Source organism: Manacus vitellinus, unplaced genomic scaffold, assembly GCF_001715985.3.
Source record: "Manacus vitellinus isolate BGI_N305 unplaced genomic scaffold, ASM171598v3 scaffold_57_pilon, whole genome shotgun sequence".
Lineage (NCBI taxonomy): Eukaryota > Metazoa > Chordata > Aves > Passeriformes > Pipridae > Manacus > Manacus vitellinus.
Window position 1 is genome coordinate 2,832,522 of NW_021940666.1, and position 21,413 is coordinate 2,853,934.

The window sequence follows — 21,413 nt, forward strand, 5'->3', positions numbered from 1 at the left end:
AAGTAGAGATTTCTTAGAACTGATCCAGATGAAGGTACCCAACAAGAATTGCTGTCTTTAAATTTGGGGTGAGGGCCATATCTGGACTCTGCTGGTCCTAGTCCTCCAGGTGGAACAGCCCTCCCTGTTACAGATCTGCGGGATGGAGTTTGGCCAGGCTCACAGAGCCCAAATTCCAGCAGCTCTGCCTCCCCTCTCCTTCCACCATATGTTGCACAATAAATCACACTGGATAAAAAAAGGCATTCAGGCTCCTGAAATGCTTCCCAGTCATGCAGCATCCCCGTTGCAATTCTAGTCTAACAGGGATAAATACTTCTTTATCATCAATTAGTAATCAGACTCACTTTCATATAAATCTGAATTTGTAAAAAAACCCAAAAAAAACAACAAAAAACCCCACCAAAACACTGGAGTAATCCACGCCAGGCAGGTTGGTGAATGATCCCTTGGCTTATAATTAACCAGTGTGAAACTACTGGTATTTCTAAATCTTAACATGTCACCAGGGTGTTACACAGGCATTGCTATTTAACAGAGGTAACAACGTTAGTAATTATGGCACCTCGGGCTCTCCCCTGAATGATGGAGACAATGCAAAACTTCAAGGGACAATTCACACCTTGCAGCACCTGAAGGTCGATAAGTTTGTGCCGTGTTCCTTATTTAAACATCTCAGTGAAAAACTTACACCTAGGTGGGGACAACTTGAGTCCCAGTGAGCTGCTGCTGTGAAGAAAAACAGCAAAGTCTGGGCTTTTTGGCTACTTCAACCAAACAACATCTTTTTCCTGGTTTTGGCTTTTTGGTGCTGCTCCTCCTTTGGCTTTCCCTGTAGTAACTCAGGTCCCTGAGTCCCCTCTCACAGGTTATGTGGAGGAGCAGAGCTGGTCCCTGTCCCCAGCTGCACAAATGCACATTTCACTAAATCCTTGTGCACTTCTGTGCCATTCTCATACGGATTTCTGTGCACAGGACTTGGAAGAGTGGGTTTTAACTGCCCCAGAGACTGCACACATGGGCTCTATGGAAAAGAAACGTATGCCCATAAACCCATAAATTTGGGGGGTCTGCTTACACAAGGCTATCTGCTTTCTCTATGTTTTGGGTCTTGAAAGAACCCAGGGAGACTCTTTGTTGCGTAATTCAGATACACATTCACTTTTTACCAAAGAAGGAAAACTTCAGCTCTTGTCCATGTAAATAATGGATGTCACCCACCTCTGTGCAGTTCTGCCCCCGCATGGGATATGGTTTTTTTTCCCAGTGCTTTTCCCTCCAGCCCAGAATGGTTAAGGCACTTCCCTGCCCACCTGCCAGCCTGCATGGGACTGCCCAGGGATGTCACTGGGCAGCTGGCACACTCCAAGTACCATTTGAGGTTGAGGTGGGAGGTGACTCACTGGCACACTGGAGTCAGTATGGGGAGGAAGAGCCATCCCCTGCACGGCACTGCTGCCTGCCACTGCCTGCATCCACCTGCCTCATCCCTCTGGACTAACCATTGCACCTGGAGGTCCACTGCCACTAATCAGAGTGTGGGAACCCACAGCAATCAGGATTCTGCAACATCAGGTGCATCACCCACCACGTGAGACGGCAAACAGAGACGAGCAGGTACCACAGAGCTGGAGAACAAGGGGACAGAGCAGAGGGATGAAGTGAGAGGAGGTTACAGGAAGGCAGGAAGGTCTCAGAAGGAAACTGCCTGCTCTTAGGAGGACGGGATACTCACAGTCATGGGCTCCTTTGCCGTGCTGGAGGCTGTGGAGGTTTGCTGCCGCACGTGTCCTCGCTGGGTCCTTTGTGGCCCACGCCACCGCCCGCCTCCTCGTGCCCCCTTGGCTCATGGGGGGATTGAACCTGCCCGACACGGTGTGCTAAGGAGCCTGAGACCCACTTGGGAGCTGCAGCCGGTCACTTGATGCCGTAATCCTTCCTCATTACAAAAGAGACTCTGTTGTCTTTTGCCCTGTTCCCTCCTAATCTTCTGAGTAAGCCCTGCGTGTTTATAGAGGCGGCCGGAGGAGGGGGAGGCAGGGCTGGCTGCTCTGCTGCTGCTAACTCCTGGCACAGCCATGGTGGCTGCCAGGAGAGAGGCATTTTTCCTCTAATTCTTTCCTGTTTGGTCCCTTTCTCCGTGTCACAATCTTACAGGAACCCCAGGAGATTATGCAGGGCTGGAATTTTCCACAAAGGCTGTAAAATGTGTCATGCCTGGGGGGCTGCACAGCCCTCTCTTCCCTGGGGAAGCTCCTTAGCTTGGTGAAACACCTGGTCCATGCTCTGCCTGGCTCTCACAGGATGTTTCTCTGTCACTCCTCGCTGTCCCTGGATGAGTTTGTCACCTCTTCCAGCTATGGTTTGGATGCTGGGGACTTCCACTCTGCCACTGCCTCCCCGAGACTCTTTCCATGGGTTCACTTTCTCTTCCTCTGGCTTCTTCCAGCAGTGCTTGGGGACTCACTGCTCTTCCCTGCATGACATCCTGGGAAACATCAGTCCTTGCCTTTGTTCTGAAATCTCCACCAAGCCAGAAACTCCTCCCCTCTGTCTCTCCAGGGTCCCTTTTCTGCTCCCAAGTCATCCCTCCCAATTGCCACCATCCTTCTCATCCACCACCTCAACAATCCCCCCTGTTAGGTCTTTAGGATGTTCCCCTTCCACGGGGCTCTGAATGAAAATCCTTTCTCACTATTTAGTCTTCCATCATTTACCCAGCTGTGGGATGCTGTGGAGGGGGAGCACAGGTCTGACCCATGCAGGTAAGAGCAGCTGGAGACCAGGACTCCTGTAAAAACCAACTTTCTCTTGTGCTGGTTGTATGCCTGTGTCTTTGACACTTGTTTAACATCAGCAGTTGGGATCAATTTGTCCCAAATGTAGTTTTATCCTTCCTGTGGCTGATCCTAGACAAGGGGAGAGTGCTGTTGGGAGTGGTTTGGGTGCTCCTGGGGACATGAAACAACAAACCACAGAGTGTCCTGCTGTTTGTGGAAGGATGTGCTGGCATCTGGGGGACTCTGCTGCCCTCCTCTGAGAGCAGCTCAGCTGGCAGCTCGTGTGTTTCACAGCTGCTGCTGGGACAGCACGAAATATGTGTGGAATTTAATATTAAAGTAAATAACTGAAGGGCTACCAGCATGTCAGCCCTGCTTGGATCTCTTTTCACATCCCCTGTGGCCTCAGACCTTGCAGGACTTGAGGAAGATTCCTTGCACAGAAGCAGAGGAGGAAGCAAGGAGGTCTGATATCCCTCCTCAGTCTCACAGCCTTGGAATCATCCTCATTTTCTCAATGTTACAGACGCAGAAACTGAATTACTGTGGTGGGAATTGAATCCCTGTTTTGGGAATGCCAGAGGGCCACTCTCCGTGCTGAGTTAGAAGCAACTGTCTGGGAATGGCACAGTGCCCTCCTTGCTTCTCGTAGAGAATAAGTGTTTTTTGGGACAGTGGGTCCAGTTTCAGTGGTGAGATAGACACAGAGGCAGCTGGCATCAGGGATGTCTCTCAAAATAGCATTCTTCCCTGGAATCTTACGTAATTAAAAAAAAAAAGATAAAGTAGGAATTATCTGAGGAGATGCTGTTTTGCAAGGACAGGATTTACCCAGAGATTTGAGCTGGCCAGGAATGTTTGAAGAGGATGCAGTGACCCTCAGTGCTTTTGTGAGGACCCCCAGGCTTCTTCCCCTTATGCTGCAGAATTCTTCACTATTTCTGGGGGGCTCTGAGAGCCGTGGGTGCCAAGCTCTGCACCTCCCTCAGACCCGAGTGCTAATCTCCATCTTACCCTCTGCATTTTGTTTTTAGGGGCTTGGAGGGTGACAAATCTCCCTCTCCGATGTTGCATAGTTCAGTTTGCATGGCATGAAAAGGAGGGAAAGGTCCTTAGCAAGATCCCCTTTCTCTTGCCATAGGTTCTGTGGCAGGGATTAGGCTCCAAAGGGAGGACCAAATGTGTTGGTCCTGGAAATCAGGGATCTTAGAGCCAGAAATCCCAGAAAGCCCTTGCTGAAAGCCTTGCAGCCAGCTGAGCAAACATCAGCACAGCATCTGAGCCAGCAAGGAGGGGCTGGAAGGAGCCTGGAGTTTGAGGCCATTTCATTCTCCTTTTCATGGCAATAACATCCGGTTTGGGTTTGCTGAGCCTGGGGTGTAGTCCTGCTTTCCAAGCTCTAAAATAATCCCCATTCCTCCTTCTCTTCCCAGCCTGCATCTGGTTTTCTCCTTTCCTTCTGGGAAGAAGAGGGAAGCACAGGCCACTCTCCCCCTATGAAAAGTTAACTTCTGCAAGTGGCTGGGATACAGAATCTTCAGCACATCCCCTCAATGCTTCCTGTCTGCACTATCAGTTCTCATCCTTCCTGCCTTTGTCGGCTCCTGGAATCAGTTCTACCCTTCTAATCTGAGGACCCTCCGTCCCTGCCAGCCAAGCCTTGGGAGTTAATAATTACAAAGACTAATTACTTGTGGTGCTGCCTTGGAAAGCTGAAGATCTTTCCCCTCCTCCCAAAAGCTCCCTGAAGATAACAAAGGTTACAGCCAGTGACACAAACAGACACAAACGTCCCGAACACTCCGTTCCCAGACTTCAGAGCATGAGGTTGGCCTGTTCTGTCACCATGGATCCTGGCCATGGGGCAGGGCAGGGCTGCAGATGACAGGGACACCCAGGAGATGCTGGGACAGAGAAGTGCTCCCTACGTGGTATCCACAGCAGCATTCTGCAATGGATACATGGATCACCATGTCTGACTCACCAGCCTTTGGCCTTGGATCTGGCAGTGAGGCAGAGGATGGGCAAATGGAGAGCAAGGCAGGAGCATGTGAAGGCTCTGAGGGGATACGGCTGCCTGGAGGGAAGCCCTGGGCAATGGCAAGGTAGGATGTGATGGGAAATGTGGGGAAGGATCGATCTGGAAAACATCCTCTTAGGGTGGCCTGCAAGGGCAGGGGCAGTTTTTGGTTGAGTGGAGACACTCACCAAAATTTCAGTGCTGTCAATTCAGAGGTGGGTGTGGGATCTGCTGTTGGGACTGGGGTAATAGCAGGAGTGGTTTGACTGTTTTGTTCCCAGCCCTGTGCTCTCCTTGAATGCCAAGTTTAAAAATCCTGGACAATCAATGGCCTTTCTTCCCCCAGCCAGGTTTCCCCCATCCTTTCAGCTTCCTGCATATTATCTCTGACTTCCTCAGTGTGTTGGGGTTTTGGGGCACAGTTGTGGTAGTGGGAGAGTTACAGGGGTAGCTTCTGTGAGAAGCTGCTGGAAGCTTACCTATGTTGGATGGAGCCATTCCCAGCTGGCTCAAGATGGACCTGCCACTGGCCAAGCCTGAGCCCATCAGCGACAGTGGGAGCACCTCTGGAACAATATATTTAAGAAGGGGGACAAAAGCTATTGCATGGGAGCAATTGCAGCCAGAGGTGGTCCCCGTGGAAGGATCCCACTCTGGATCAGCGCTTCCCTAAGGGACTGCACTCCGTGGAAGTGACCCACGCGGGAGCACTTCGTGAATAACTCACGTTGAAGTCCACGGAGGACTGTCTCCCCTGGGAGGGACCCCATGCTGGAGCAGGGGAAAAGTGTGACGAATCCTTCTGAGCAAGAAGGAGCAGGAGAGAGCTGACCCGTGTGGAAGGAGGCAGAGGAAACCAGGCGCGAATCTGAGCCGGGGAAGAAGAGAAGGGCAGAGGAACGGCTGTTTAAGATTTAATTTTCGCTTCTCACTGCCCTGCACCGATGTGATCGGTAACAAACCACCCTAATTCCCGCGATTCCAGCCCGTTTTGCCCGCGCCGCCGCTCGCCGAGTGACCCTCCGGGCCGGGGCGGCTAAGGCGCAGGCGCGCGGCATCACGTGGGGCGGCGGTGGGCTGCGGTCCTCCGGGATCCGCTTCCGGCTCCAGCTCGGCTTCTCGGGGTCCTGCTCCGGGAGCGGGCTCCCCTTCCTCAGGGCCGCTTCCGACTCTTTATCCGGCTGCAGAGCTCCTCCCGGAAGGTCTCGCCGCTCGGCTGCGGCTCGCGGGCTTCTCCGGCGCAGCTCCCGCTTCGGCTGCGGCTCCTCCGGGCATTGGGCGGGGCGGCGGGCGCACCTCGCCGTGGCAGCAGCATCAGGGGACCCCAGCGTTGGCGGGGGTAGGTGCGGGGGGGATCGGGGGCTTAGGGGGGTGTCTGTGCCCCTCGGGCTTCCACGGGGTTTGGTGGTTTCGGTGCTCACACCTTGTGTCCCTGCAGCCCGGAGCCCCCCGGCTCCGCCAGCGCTCAGGGCGCTGCGGGTGTTCGTAGGATTCATAGAATCCCAGAATGGTTTGGGTTGGAAGGGATCTTAAAGACTGATCTAGTCTAAGCCCCTGTCATGGGCAGGGGCACCTTCCAGTAGACCAGGTTGCTCCAAGCCCCGTCCAACCTGGCTTTGGACACTTCCCAGAGATGGAGCAGCCACAACTTCTCTGGGCAACCTGTGGAAAGAGTTGTGTGGAAGCCAACTAAGGAGATGGAATGAGGAGACGCCGTGCGGCACCAGCACCCCCAGACATAAGGCACAACAGGGTCGTTGCTGAGGCAAAGACAAGAAACTGCAATTGTGTGTTCTGCTATAATATAATAATATAATGAAACATGACCAGATGCTTTGCCAAAGCTTTTGAGGGATGATACTGAGCAGCCACGGGCTCTGGACAGATGCCAGCCCGTGATGATGAACACGGTGCCAGTCAGGCATCTGTCCCGGCGGGATGGAAAAGTCGGGTCCTCCTCCCAAACCCGCGGGTAAGAGTTTAACCTGGAGGGAGCCAGAGGCTTGCTTGTACGGGAAATAACCCTCTTGGATCAGCAGTGCAGGAAACATGTGGGGCCCGCTGGAAAAAGTGCAGATCTTGCACATTTTTTTTGCTTTTTCTACAGAAACCAATTTTAGAAGGTTGTGGGGTGTTGTGAATTTTTTTTTCCTATGAAAGTTTGTACTTCTTGTGTCAGTGTGGGACTTATATAATACGATCCGTTTTTCCAAGAAAGACAGCTACCAGTCAGCAAGAGAGAATGAGTGTATGTGGTGGTCTTTTGGTCTCTGTGGGCTGGATTTCAGAGCCCCACCTGGACAATGGAGATCCAGCATAGCCAAGGCTTCCGTGAGGATTCTGTTTGCGCAGTGTGGAGAATGAGCTATCACAGATGGTTTTTCAGGATATGTTTTTGGCATTACAGGGTGTGGGTGGGACTGTTTCATTCTTCCATATCCTCCAGTTTTCTTCTGTAGTGTGTGGAAATGTGCTGAAATATCTGTTTCCCAAGGCAGCTTTCATGTGAGAGTTTGAGAGTCATAAAGAAACAACATTGTTTTTTCTTCCTGGGGGTTTGATTGACTGCATGAGTAGTTTAGTGGACTGTTGAAATGCCCTTTTCTCTGCTGCTTCTTTATTATTTTTTAGTAGCTGCTTGGTTTTGAATCTTGCTTTTCCTCTGTGCTCTGATTTTTGTGCTCTGCTCACAGAAGCTGGAGGTGCTGGGACTGTCTGGGTCCCTTCTGCTCTGTTTCCTCTAATGCAGGAATACCTGGAGAGGTCTCTTTTCTGCAGTTTACCCTGTCTCATCCCAAAAGTCCAAAGCAGAGAGGACTTCCCCCGTGCCATCTGAGAACTGGTGTATCTGCTGGACAGACCTCTCTGCTTGGCATGATTCCCATGGCAAATCCATTGCAGAAAATTTAGTCTTATCACCAGGGTGAGCCTCCCTTTCTAGATCTCCTCAGGAAATGGTCGGTAAAACCAGGTGAAGTCGGTGGGACACTAGTTAATTTCTGCACTATGATCATATTTGTGGTGCTTTCACATGTACTTCCTTGACAGAGAGGTCAGCAAAATCTGATACCAACCTGATGTCCCCCTCCCCAAGTTCTGTTGCCCAGATGCCATCCAGTTGGCATGGCATGGCAGCAGGGATGATCCTGTTGTCCTCCACCGTCTCGCAGATCCTGTGCTCTTTGTCTTCCAAGGGTTTAGAGAGTTCTGTATGTGTGCTTTTCCACATGCTTTCTTGTGGTACCTGAGCTGATTTAGCTGGTACCTGCTGCTTCTTTCCCTCTTTGGAAGATGACTGTGGGCAGCTGTTGCTCATAGACAGAGTTGGAGTGGGCACAAAAAGAGAGAAATCTGAGTAGAAAAGGTGGTGGGACACTGAGGCTGGGTGAAAAGGATGGTTGGGCCTCGTGCTTTGGCTCCTTTCTGTGTTTGAGGGAGAACAAGGCTATTTTCGAGGAGCACATGGCTGAGGAGATAAGCCCAGCCTGTGCTCTGTTGTGCAGTATTGGGCTGGAGTCGGATCAGAGGGAAGAGTAGGTCCTGGCTGGAATGCAGGAGGAAGAGCAAGTTCAGGAGAGGAAAGCAGGTTGGGAAAAGGGAAAAAGAGAAAGTGAACCAAACCAAAGGAAGTGGTGGCTTCTCTTAAGGAGAAGGCAGCGGGCAAGAAGCAGTAGGAGTGTGGGCAGAGGGCTTGGGCACCAGAGCTCAGCCAAGGCTTGTGACCCAGAGATAACCAGCAGCAGGTTAATCTGCAGGGCAGTGTGTGTGTCCTGCTGGGTGGCTGGGCATGATAGAAAACTTCCATGTGTGCAAGGCTTGGACACGCTCCCATTGCCTTCAAACGGTGAGCAACCACGTGAGGGCACTTTGATGCACAAAGAAAGGGAGATGCACACCCCAGGGTGACTGCAGTGCCCTGTCATGCAGGCATTAATGAGGTTTTCCTCTCCTAAAACCACAGCAAAGCCAGCTAAATCCACCAGCCTCTCCAGCATCTGTGTTAATTTGGGAGTTGCACAAGCACTGCTGGGGAACAGTCTCCTGGGTGGCTCTTCTAGTTTCTTCTTTCCGGTACATCTCCACTTGCCAGCCACTGAAATTAAAAAACAGGGCATCGGCCCACTGGAAATGCACTGGTTTAGGCGGCTCTGTGGAGGCTTTTGGTGGGAAGTAGGGGTAGGGGAAGGCTGGGTTGGCAGCAGAGGGGATTAGGGTCTGTACACTGGAAATGGGAGAGCTGTGTTCCTTTTTTTTTCCTACTTTCCTTCAGCTGGGGAAGTAGTGTCTGAACTTGGGTCTGCTGGGTGAGTACCAGGGTCCTAAACAAGGCAGCTGCAGTGTGTTTCTCTTGGAATCCAGGTGAGAACAGGATTCCTGCAACAGCTGTCTTTAGTTCTCCTGCTTTATCCTGAGTGTCCTCTCTGGGACACACTGGTTGAGAAGTTTCTCTGTGCTGTCACCCCACAGCCAGGTCAGTTTTGAGGAAGAGAGCCAGAAGCAACCTGCTGTGGGGCACTGGAAGCCACTAATGCCATCCAAAGGCAACAAGGAGGAGCTGGAGACGGGATGCCAGGATGCTGGAGGTGTGGGTGAGACCCAGTCCACCGAGCAACTCAACGTGTCGCGCCTGCGCAGCTCTTCGGTGGAGATCCGTGAAAAGGGGTCTGAGTTCCTGAAGGATGAGCTGCACAAAGCACAGAAGGTAAAGGGATGGCAGCACCTGGGGATGGCAGCATGGATTGGAGCAGTAGGAGTTTTCCTAGAGGTGTTTTAGGAGTCTGGAGCAGGCAGAAGAGGAGAGAGACTGAGCTGAGGTGGCCATAAAGTGCTTTGGAGCAGGACATCAGTTGCTGGATGTGCCAATATCCAAATTAATCCTGGAAACCTACTGCAGGAAGCAGCTCAAGGCAGTGCTTAACTGGGAGCCTCCTTGCTGATGACAAATGAGCTATTCCTGAAATGAGCCTGAAAATCCTGCTACAACTTGTGGAGGGAGGGTGCCTTTGGCACAGAGTTTAGTGACAGGAATCTGGGATCAGGGATCTGTGTCATGGTGGGGAGAAGGGTTGTGATTGACAGGGCAGGGCATCAGCACTCCTGGGATCTGCTGTGGGCTGATGTGTCCTTCTCCATTTCCTCAACAGGAGCTGAAGCTGAAGGACAAAGAATGTGAGAGATTATCAAAAGTCAGGGAACAACTGGAGCAGGAACTGGAGGAGTTAACAGCCAGCCTATTTGAGGTACCACCCTCTTCCTTTTCTTACCCTAAGCTTGCATCCAGCCCCTTTAAGACAGGCTTTCACTGAACTTCCAGCTGTGTCCTCCTACAGTTTCTTCCTTTCCCCTGTTCTTTCCCACTTGGAGAAGCAGAGCTGGGCAGTGCTGCAGGCAGACCCTCAGAACAAGCTCCTGGGGAGCATTTAACAGGTATTTCTTGCCCCTTCTGGCAGCTGTGGGGTGGCATAAAGAGCATAGTAGTTATGGTGACAAAACCAGATGTGGGTGGAGCCAGGCACAGCTCCCTGTCCCTCTCCACGTCCCTCTCCATACCTGCTGGGCAGCTGCTGCGGGATAGAGATGATTCCCTGGCTTGTCTCAGCCCTTGCTGGGGGTGGGGACAGGCTAGGTGTCCTCACACATTCTGCTCCAATGAGTGTCCAGAAGGCCTGTCAGTTGTGGTGGTTTTTTGGTTTGGTTTGGTTTGGTTTTTTGTAATGTGATTCTTGCCAAGGTCTATCCTGGCAAAATCCCATTTACCAGCAGCTCTTATGTCTGGATCTGTCTAGATAGTGAGGAAAGCCAGAGCCCATCTGTACCTTTGACACACAGGGATATGAGGGCCAAGAGAGCAACTCCCCCTTGAAATTTTGGCTGCCTGAGCTCAGGGTGATCTTGGAGATAATAAAGCCAAGGGCTGTTCCCTTCCTTTGGTGGCCTTGGCCAGACCCTGCTTCCAGACAGTGCTGCGAGGAGGACCCAGGTGGGATTCATCCCACTCCCCTCTTTCTGTGGGAGAGCCTTTTAAGCCAGTTTCTACCATTTGGCCCCTGCCTGAGCTCCATGTCCTGCTGTGTCCCAGCCGTGCCTGGAGCAGTGAGGACTGGCTGCTCCACAAGGGAAGTGGGAGCAAAGTGCAGTGAAACCCAGGCAGGAGCAGTGACCTCACCAAGATGTGGAGAAGCAGGTCTGGATCAGGATCAGTGTCACAGACAGCAGGGCAGGGGCAGAAATAGGTTTAGTGATCAACCAGCAGGGCTGCAGTGACTGGGGTCAAGCCAGGAAGCCAAGCTGAGGGGAGGCTGGAGTCAGAGATGTTGGAATAGGGGCACCCACAGCCCCTGCCACAGCACCCATAGCAACACAGCTGAGTGTTCATGTTAAAGCCTCAGCTTTAAGCAACTCCCAAGGGCAAGGAAGGGCAGGCCCTTGCTTCTGACATTCTTCAAGCAGCCCCTATCAGTGAGAGAGATGACCTTGGACTAGTCAGCTAAATGCTTTAGTTTAACTGACTACAATCCTTAGCAGGGGGTGCACTCCAGACTCTGGCACTGGGAGCGTTCTCTGGGAAATTCTGGGGGAAGACGCTTCACAGCTTGCAGAACAAATCCCTTGGATGTGGCAGGGATGGCTGTCCCCTTGCTTGCTTGCCTGGATCATGTGATATGGCATAGCTGTGACCTGCCTTGGTGGCTTTGTGTAACAAGCAGACTAAATTCTCTCTGGTGCAGGAAGCCCACAAGATGGTGAGAGAAGCCAACACTAAACAGGCTGCAGCAGAGAAACAGCTGAGGGAGGCCCGGGGCAAGGTGAGAACTGCTCTCTGGGACTTGATTTTTGGGGTAGCCTGGTGGCATCACTGCCCAGACTGGCCACAGTGCTGCTTGTTGGCTGGAGGAGAGTAAAGTGCTTGCATTTGCTCTTCTCCCTTTTCAGCAGACACTGGAAAGGGACTAAAGTGAGGGGAAAGAGGGATCCTTGCAGTCTGTTCCTGATCTAGCTCCTTTTTGGGAAATGGATGCCAGGGAAACCACAGGGAACTGATAAGCTGTTTAATCGTCACAGCTGTGGGAATGGATAGAGCAGGGACCTGGGGCATCGGAATTTCCTGGCAGGGCTGAATCACAACGTTGCTTAACTCAAGAGAGAAGTTTCTTTGGGGTTATTTGGTCTGAAAAGAGCCTGGGGCAAAATGTGCTGACTAAAGGGGCAGAGGGATGGGATCCCAAATAGCTGCTGTTTGTTTAAAATTCTGGGTGGTGCTGGGCACTGGGAGGGATGGGGAGAAGCTTCATGGCTGGGCTTGTAGCTGGTTCTCTGTGGCTTCAATATGTGATGGGATGCAGCAAACTTGAGTTCAGCAGGTGTTGACTCTACCTGGTCTCCTCAGATTGACATGCTGCAGGCAGAGGTGACAGCTCTGAAGACGCTGGTGATCACGTCCACACCTTCCTCCCCCAACCGGGAGCTGCACCCTCAGCTCCAGAGCCCTTCCAAAGCCGGCTTCAGGAAGGGCCATGGGCGAAACAAAAGCACCAGCAGTGCCATGGTCTCAGCTGCCAGACAGAATGTGTCTCCAGAGCCAGTCACTCGGGAGTGCAGAGAGGTGGGTGAGGGCCACTCGCTGACTCGGCCTCAGAGCCACTGCTGGCACTGTGCTCAGGGGCTTCCTGGAGAAATCTGTGGTTTCAGTGCTGGAAGAAGCTGTTTGTGTGGTAACATGCCTTGTTCCCTAAATTTTTGCTGAGGCAGGCTGTGGTGGGTTTCCTTTTGTGGGTATTTCCTCTTTGGAGGCGTGTTGGAGGCTGTGTCAGGACAACAGCAGTTGAGGGATCTGTGGGGGACATGGGCAGATCCAAGTGCTGTGAGTTGCTGAGCAGAAGCCAGTGGTTTACTGCACCTTGGCAGATGAGTCCATAGCCTGTTCTGGCATGACATGGTAGTGGTTCTTCTTCCTGCTCAGTTTGGCTTGGACACCAGGACACCTTCATCAGCTAGTAGCCTCTCACTTGTCCTGTGTTCTTGCGCATGGCACTGTTCTCCCTCTTTGCAGAGTATATATTTAATTATATTTAATTCCTTCCTCACTGGAAGGAGCTGGGCAGAGAAGCATCCAAAGCATTGTGAATAACTTCCAAACAAGCCCTGTTTAATTAAGGTGATCCTTCGATAGCGCCCCCCCAAACCTACTGTGACCATGAGTGTAACACTTCTTCCTGCTACCAGGATCTTTCCTTCTGGGAATTTCCCACTAGCCAGATGTGTACACAGCTGTCCTGGGGAGCAAAAAGGAGGCAACTTATGGTACTTGGTCAGGAAGAATGAAAATGAGTGAGAATGTGGTGGGGGAATATATCTCACTGGTGATTTTTTTGGGGCAGCTGCTGCCTCTGTCATGAAGAATTGTTGAGGAAACACCAAGGACTTGTTTGTTTAAGATCTGGACCTGTCATTTCATCATGGAGGCAACTTCCACAGGGTGCAGATATCTTGGGGTCTAAAATCCCAGGGCTCAGCTTCCAAAGTGACTAATAATGTTCTGTATCAAGGATGGGGTGGTTTCTTTGTCTCTCAGATTCTTTAATGGCCTATGTGAGAGGTGATAAAAGGGAATCTGGCATTCAGAGGGTTGGTGCCCTATGAAAAAGATGTGTCCCATCCTAAATTGAGCCTAAAAATGGCAATATCTGTTCCCTTTTTGCACCCTAAGCTAAAATCTAAAGGTGTGACTTGTGCCCCTGTGATGCCTTGAGCAGCATGCTCAGTTCCTGAAGGGCAGGACTTGAGCCTTTCTTCCTATCTCCTGTTTTACCTCACGTTTTTTACCTCCCTTCTTACCTGTCTCACTCTAAACCTTTTCCTTCACTGTGTCTCTCCCTCTGCCCTCCAAGTCTGGGTTCCCTGCTCTCCTCTCCTTGCTCCTTTGCATCCTCCCTGGGAAGGCCATCCACATCACCTATGAGCCAGGCTGGCAGGCCTTGGGAGCAGATGCTTCCTCCTCCTCCTCACGGCAGGTAACCAACCTTTCTGGGGATAGGTGGGACCCAGCTACCTCTCATGCTTCCAGCCTTTCAGTTCCAGCTCCCTTTTATGCTAACCTCCATTTTTTTTCCTTTTGTTTTGTTTTTCTCCATTTGTTTTTCCATCTTGTGGCTCTGAAGCTGTTCCTGGTCCGAGGTGAGCAGTCTCCATGGCACAGAGGGAGTGTGCTGGAATCCAGACTTTCCCAGCTGTGTTCACTCATGTGCTTTGTGTTGCTCAGCAGGGTTTCTTTAGTTTTATTGTTTCCTTTCAGCAGCTTTAACATAATTTGCTGGGCTTGTAGGAGATGCCCTGTCAGTCAAGTTGGTGGTTTGGCTAATGATCCATCTGGGACTTAAATGCCAGGTCCCAAAGTCTCCCATTGCCACTGTGCTTTTCCACTCAGCTGCTCTCATCATTCCTGACATGGGTCGAGTGGGAACTTGGTCTGTTCAGTGGTTGTGTGGTGGCTTTTCCTGCATCACGGGTGCTGGAGGAAGATGGGATAGAGAGATACCTGCAGGTTTCTGGCACAATAAGCCCAGGATGGCTGTGGCTCAGAACTGTTACAGAACTGCTGGTGGGTGGGAGATGAGAGGCAAGGGAGCTTCTCTCAGACACTTCCGTGGTGTCTGAGCCTCTCTAGATGCCAAAGGAGATGTTTTGCAGTGCGGTTACCTGCACAGTAGCATTTACCTTCTGATATGAAATCTTTTCTTGTGACCACCCTGCCACTTCCCTTTCCTCTTGGACACTTGCTGCAGGTCGACTCCATCTTATTTGCCGAGTTCGAGGCCTGGAAGGAATCTCCAACCTTGGATAAATCCTGCTCCTTCCTGGACAGGATTTATCGAGAAGACATAGGACCTTGTCTGGACTTCACTAAGCAGGAGGTGAGTGCTGGAAAAGCAGCTCCAGAGGGTCACCTTTGTGGAGGTGACCTTGGCACGTTCGTACCCGCTCTCCCTTCTGTTTGCCACAGCTGTCGGAGCTGGTGCGAGTGGCTGTGGAGCAGAACCCCCTCCCCATCGAGCCAGTGGCTTCCCAGACACTCCCTGTGGTGAAGGTGGCAGCAGAAGAGTGTGGTGGGCCAAAGTAAGGACCGTGTTTACCGTCTTTTGTCCCCTCCTTGCTGTTGGTCGGTTTGTCCCGTGCCGTGGAGTTTGGCCGGGCCTCGCTCAGTCGCTGAGGTGAACAGTTCAAAGGGCTCAGCTGAGTGTTCTCCAGGCTTGTGAGCAGTTGGAATTTAGCTCTGCTCTGCCTGAGAAGAGGAATGAGCTTAGCTCAGCAGATGAGCTGTTGACTGGTTTTGGGGCTAACCTGTGACGTGTTAGTGCCCTTGACCGGGGGGGTGGGTTTTTTCCCTTGCCTTGAGGCAGCAACTTGTTTATGTTCTCTGAAGGTGTTTGTGCATAAGCAGGAGTGAAAGGGTTAAATCAGAGCTGCATTCTTGCATCTTGTGAGGTTTGAGCTCACCTTGCATCCTGACCTTGCTGGTGGGTTTGAACCTAGGTCAGAAGAGATCTCCTTTTGCTGCACATCATCTTTACTACCTGATGCTGTCACCTTGCCACCAGAATTTGGGGCTGTGGCTGCTTCAGAGCTTGTGTGACTGTATCTGCTGTGACAAACAGCTTGGGATCACCTCAAGGAAGAGGAGCACTAGCAGATATGACATGGTATTCCAGATGAAGGAGGGGTTTTTATTCAGCTGATGAATTCAAGTTCCATCAGGGCTCCCTTTCTCTGTCCTTCCCTCCCTTACCTTCAAGCAGAGCACCCCCTAAAGTGTCCCTGTGAGGGCAAACACAGGTTTCCTACCACGCTCCTGCATTTTCTGCCATCTCTAGGCAAATTGCTCTGAGAACAACCCATCCTGTCTTTATCCTTATCACTTTCCTTTTGCGTTTTATTTTTTGTCTTCACAGTGGGTTCCGGTCACAAATTGTAACGTAAGTGAAGCATTTATTGTTTAGCCAGTGATCAAAGATCTCTAATCCATTAACAAGTGACTAACTCAGTGCAATGTAGCTGCTTGGAGGCTTGAGCTGAACTGAGCTAACTCTTTAACCCTGTTTAATTTCCAGGCAGGATGGTGAGGAGTTTTGCTATTGGGAATAAAAAAAATCCAAAAGGAATTTGTTTACTTTTGTTTCCCAGGTGTAAAACACTGATTTTCGTGGCATTTTTGGTTACCTCTAAATATGGTTGTGACAGCTGTAGTTACACCGAGTCACCAAGAGTCTCTTTTTTCTATGTGCTCCAATGTTGAATTTTGTGACTTAAAAATATCTTGTTATTGGTCATCCTACACTTCCTGAGAATTTAATCTCCTTAAGTTGTGATAATATTTGGTCAGTGATTGCTTCTCCTTGCATGTGGACTCCTACAGCCCATGCTTCCACTCTTGGCTAATATTTGCCTTGATAGCAGTGGAAAACAAGCCCAGAGACATGCTCAGAATCTCCTTGAAACATCTGCTCCCATCTGTTGGCACCTTCCATGGCTCCCAGAGCAGTTTTTTGCAGCTGGGGAGTGATGTTGCTCTTTCCACATGCAGGAACTGAGCCTCTGAGGAATGTGGTGATAACTATGCAATAGAAAATTCTGCTTTACTGCTTAAAGTGAGGATGAAGGAAAGGCAACTGGCTGGTGATGGAAACCATAATAGAAGAAATAACAGAAAAAAAATGGCAGAAAAAGAGAGGCTGTTGACTGTTTTGAAAAGACTGTTTTTGTCGCTCTGAGTGAAATCCTAAAATAGTGAAGCCAAGCTTCTTCGCTGTCTGCCCAAGAAGGGATTGGCTTGTCCTTATGGGTTGCAAGCCTCATCCAGAGCCATGTGGCTTGTTTTGAGTTCTCAGCATGAGCAAATTCTGCTCTAATGCTGGATTTACCAGTTTTGAGGCCAGGTTTGATGTCCAGCCAGCATGTTTGCATCCCAGCAGGAAAGCTGATACACCTGAGTCTTCCCTGGAATGTGGAGGAGATATGCAGGGACCAGATGACATTACACTCTGTTTTCTGTAGCTTTCTCTTGGGCTCTGTGCCAGGGAAAGGGTACAGCTTGGTGTATTTGGATATGGAATAATTCATGATTCCAGATATTTAACTCTCCTAACTTGCCACTTATGGAATCTTTTAGGAGCAAAAGGCTCTATCAGCCATGGGGTTTTTTTCATGCTGACTGACCCAGATCTGGCTTCTGAGCTCCCCCTTCCACCTCTTGAGATTCCTAAATTCCTGATCTCTGCTGTGCCACTGGATTGTTGAAGTGTTTTTTCCTTTCCTGGCAGGAAATGTGCTCTAAGTGGTCTCCCCAGGACCTGCAAGCACCGGATCATGCTGGGGGATTCTGGGAATTACTACTACATTTCACCTTCCTGCAGGGCCAGGGTGAGTCCTTTGCCTTCCCAGGGTGCCTTGACCCTCCAAAATTGTTCCATACCCTGAGATGTAGGAGCTCTTGAGGGTCAGCCTTCAACTTAAGGAAGACCTGTGGGATTTGAGTTTGTTCCTGAGCTCAGGGTGGCTCTTGATTTATAATTAGGGTGCAGATCCAGCCTTGCTTATGCTTTCAGACAGCCCTCAGTGTGTTCACTTTCCATGGTTTCGTTCTGTACAGGGCTTTGGTTTTTTGGCTTTATTATTATTTAATTCCCCTTTGTAAAATACAGTAATTTTCTGCTCTTTAAATGCTCTTACTGTTCTAGTCAGATCCATGGCTCGGGTGGTTGTGAGAACAAGTTGTTCTTTCTGTGGAGGGAAGGCAAAAGGTGGATAATTTATTAATGTTGCTGTTGGGGCTTTGATTCAATGGAGCATTTTAGAAGTTTATTCTTTCCTGAGCTGCATATCACAAGAGCTGATCCTGAAACATGTGACCATTTTGGATACAAAAAGTTGTTTTTTGTGCACAGACTTGACTCATTTGTGTCACTTGCCCCAAAGCAGTGTCTCAAATCTGCAGTAGATTGGAGTTGTTCCATGTTGTGTCTCATGGATAATGTAATGTCTAGGGATGGGATGGAAGATACCCAGATGGTTTTTTTAAATTTTATTTTTAACCAGCTTTCATCCTACCTGGTGATATGTGGGACTATTTCTCAGATGCTGAACACTGAGCTCTGCTGCTGAGTGCAGGGCAGGCCTTTTGGCAGAGCAGTTCTGGAGCTAATTCCTGATTTTTCTCTTTTCCCCTCTCTCTCAGATCACAGCAGTCTGCAACTTCTTCACATATATCCGCTATATCCAGCAGGGCTTGGTGAGGCAGGATGGTAAGAGCTGGTTCCAGTGGGATGCTTTCTGTGGAGGAATTAAGAGGTGCTATTCCAAATGACAGGAGTGGGGCCAGCTCAGGGTCCCCGCAACTCCCTGTGTCTTTGAGAAGCAGTTAAATGACAAAAGAAAAACATGAGGGAAGGAAGCAAAGCACCAGTTCCTGGGAGCTTTGCCCTGGGGTGGTACTGATGGATGGTGACCTGATGGGCATGTCCTGCTTCCCTGACTTTGGGAAGGAGCCTGGCTGGGCTGCACTGGGAGGTAGTGTCCAGCTGTGCCTTGCTTACTGATTTTTGGTTGTTTTTTCCCTTCTCTTCCCCACACCCTTTTGCTTTGCAGTGGAGCTGATGTACTGGGAGGTCATGCGGCTCCGGAGGGAGATGTCCCTGGCCAAACTTGGATTTTATCCCAGTGAGATGTAAGCAGAGGCCTGAGCATGGAAGGAAACTGCTCCAGTATGAAGGGCTTTGTGAGTGCAGTGCCTGCCCTGCAATGGGCCTTTCTCCTTCCCCACCCTCTCTCTGCCTGAAGCTGACCAAGAAGCACAACTTCCACCTTCAGCTGTCCACCTGCTCCAACTGTGACTGGAATGCAGCTTCCACGCTGTCCCCTCGGAGCTGGGCTGGCCCTGACTGCTCTGAGGTGGCCATCTATAGACTTTGGAGTCTCCTATATGCAGTGTATATCCATTTTTTTAAACTTTTGTTTTTATATGCAGTCTTCTTTGGCATTTTCTGAGGAGGGCAGGAATTGTGGACCTTCCCTGTAAGCCAGTCTGTCAGGACAGATGCTGGCTGTCTGTCCCTGTGCCCCACTCGTTTTTTGGGGGTACTCCGAGGTCCTGCTGACCATACTCCCATAACAGCCCAGAAAATGCCAGCAGAGCACAATAATCTTACGGAGAGCCATGAACAGTTTGTTTCCAAGTACTTCCTTGTTCCTTTTAAAGGAGCCTGTGAGAGAAGCTTTCTGCCAACGGAGTCACAAAGAAGGAATTGTTCCTCTTTTTAGCTTGCTGTTTGACTCTGGGTTATCCAGGCTGGGGAATAGCTGGAGCTGTGCACCTGGGGCCTTCAGCAGAACAAAGGGAGCAGGAAAATTCCCTAACTCCCAGCTGGCTGCAGTCAGTGCAGGATGTTTTCTCCTGGACTAGGAAATCTGCTGCAGTTGTCACAGGCAGACCTTATTACAGACCCTGTGACAGTTCTTGGTGTAGGAGTCCGCCTTGGTGCTCTTAAACACAAACCTCACCTACAAACATGCCCTGGAGCTGTTCCTGATCCTGAGGGAGCTTTGGGCAGTCCTGTTTGCATTGTTTAGGTAGAATCCGTTTGCCCAGGTTGGGTTCTTCATGTCCCAGAAGGAGCATGCCCAGGCTGGGCAGTCCTGAAGCCCAGAGATTTCCTCCCTCCTATTACACTAGACCTAGAAATGCCCATTCCAGTGGGAATCCCAGCTTCTCCTGGGCTGCCATCCCCAGTGAGGGAATTGAGACATCTTTGTGTGCATGTGAGGGGTGTGGCTGCAGTTCCTGTATCTTCCAAATTGTGCTAGGAGGGAGGGATGTCACTAAAGCTGTTGGAACACACAGATCTGCCACAGACCCAGGTTTCTTAAAGCCGTGACAGTGGTTTGTAGCCAATTTAGCCTTTTTTTCAGTGTCTGTGGAGCAGCCACCACCCACCCTGGGGTTTCCATCTCTGACTGGCACATCGCCCTGCCCAGCACCAGATCACCATCCTCAGCTCCAGAACCTTCAGCTTCTCCTGAGGGATGCTACAGTAAGAACTCAGTTTTATTCCACTAAAGACACAAACTGAGCTGCTGTGGTTTTGCCCAGAGGATGGAGGAATAGACAGGGAAGGCAAAAGCTTTGGTTTCCCCAGCTGCAGATTTCAGCTCAGGTAAATTCTATCCCTGGAATTTCCCCTTTTATCTGCTCCCCCTGACCTTTTGATCTCTCCATGTCTTCCTGTGCCATTGGCTGCTACATTGCACAATATGTGGCTGCATTGCAGTGCTGGGAATGAGGTGATCTCTCAAGGTAGGAGATGTTTTGGTTTGTAGGATTTTTTTCTTCCCCTCAGTGTCACATTGTAAAGCACTTTTGAGATGAAAGGAATTGGAGAAATGCCATGTGTGAAGTTGTCTTACACTTGAAATGAAGCAGAGAGAACAATTTGTAAAGGAAAATGAAGTCACTCCGTTAACTGCGGGATGGTTGCACCCTGCTCTTTAATAATGGAAAATAAACATTTGCTATTAACCTCTAAAAGTCTGGTTGGAGGTTGACGGGTTGAGTTGGTTGGGGTGCTCAGTAGCCAAGAGAAAATGAAGTTTAGCTGATATTCTCTGAGCTTCTCTGGCCCCTGTGTGACCTCTTGGATTGGGTTTTAATGTTTTTTTTCATCAGTGTGTCCCTCCCATAGTTGGCTGCTCCCTGACTTCATGAGGGGAATAAGTGATAGTGTTTTCATGCCAAATGGAAGGGTTTTTTCCCACAGGTGGATGAACATTTCTTCACAGAATCCCAGAATGGTTTGGGTTGGAAGGGACCTTAAAGCTTATCTTGTTCTAACCCCCTGCCATGGGCAGGGACACCTTCCACTAGTTCAGGTTGCTCCAAGCCCGGTCCAGCCTGGTCTTGAAGATTTCCAGGGATGGGGCATCCTCAGAGAGCCTGTTCCAGTGCCTCACTGCCCTCACAGGGAAGTAACACTTATGACAGGACAGGTCCCTGTTTTTCGTGAGGGAAGCTGAGGTTTCTCCTGCTCAATTTGCTGGCTTGGAGCATTGCATGGGATATGCTGCTGTCCTGAAGGCTGGTTAATTCAAGGATCTTTCTTCCTCTGTCCTTGCAGGGCCAAGCAGTCTCTTGCTTTTCCTAACATCAGGTAGAGATTTTAGGCCACTCTGGTTTCTCTAAAATCACTTGCTCTCCTCCTGTATTCAGCTCTGGACATTAACATGGAAGATCTCATCATCATCTCTTGGGGATGACAGTGGAAGGAAAAAGCAAAACATCAAAGACCTTTGGGAAAGCAAGCTGAGGTACAGCCAGAGCAGAAAACGGGATTAGACCCCATGGAATAGTGGTTCTGGGATCTGGAGCTGCTTTTTACTGTAAACTTCTATGAGGGGTGGTCAGGCCTTGGCTGTTTTTTCCTGCTTGGATGCACCCTGAGATCCCATCGCTGGGGGTTGCTATGCCAGCCAGAAGCATCACCATGACCTTCACATGATGGGAAAGGCAGGAACTGGAGTCCTGTGTCCTCCCTACTCGGAGTGCCCTGACACACTCCAAGCTCAGCCCC

At 50.4% G+C, this 21,413-nt stretch overlaps 1 protein-coding gene across 2 annotated transcripts; it reads left to right on the forward strand.

Annotated features, from left to right (window-relative positions):
- The first annotated feature begins 4,566 nt into the window (after window positions 1–4,566).
- On the forward strand, window positions 4,567–20,389 carry RAB3IL1 (RAB3A interacting protein like 1). 2 transcript variants are annotated; one of them, XM_018081792.2, is made up of 11 exons: window positions 4,574–4,885; window positions 9,268–9,502; window positions 9,945–10,040; window positions 11,529–11,606; window positions 12,188–12,403; window positions 14,583–14,711; window positions 14,801–14,913; window positions 15,747–15,770; window positions 17,115–17,214; window positions 18,029–18,095; window positions 18,439–20,388. In XM_018081792.2, exons 1-11 carry the CDS (start codon window positions 4,662–4,664, stop codon window positions 18,519–18,521), a joined length of 1,365 nt encoding a protein of 454 aa, XP_017937281.1. In that variant the 5' UTR covers window positions 4,574–4,661; the 3' UTR covers window positions 18,522–20,388. The 2 variants fall into 2 exon arrangements, with proteins under 2 accessions (XP_017937282.1, XP_017937281.1); XM_018081793.2 differs by lacking the exon at window positions 15,747–15,770 and having other exon boundaries at window positions 4,567–4,885; window positions 18,439–20,389.
- Window positions 20,390–21,413: the final 1,024 nt, after the last annotated feature.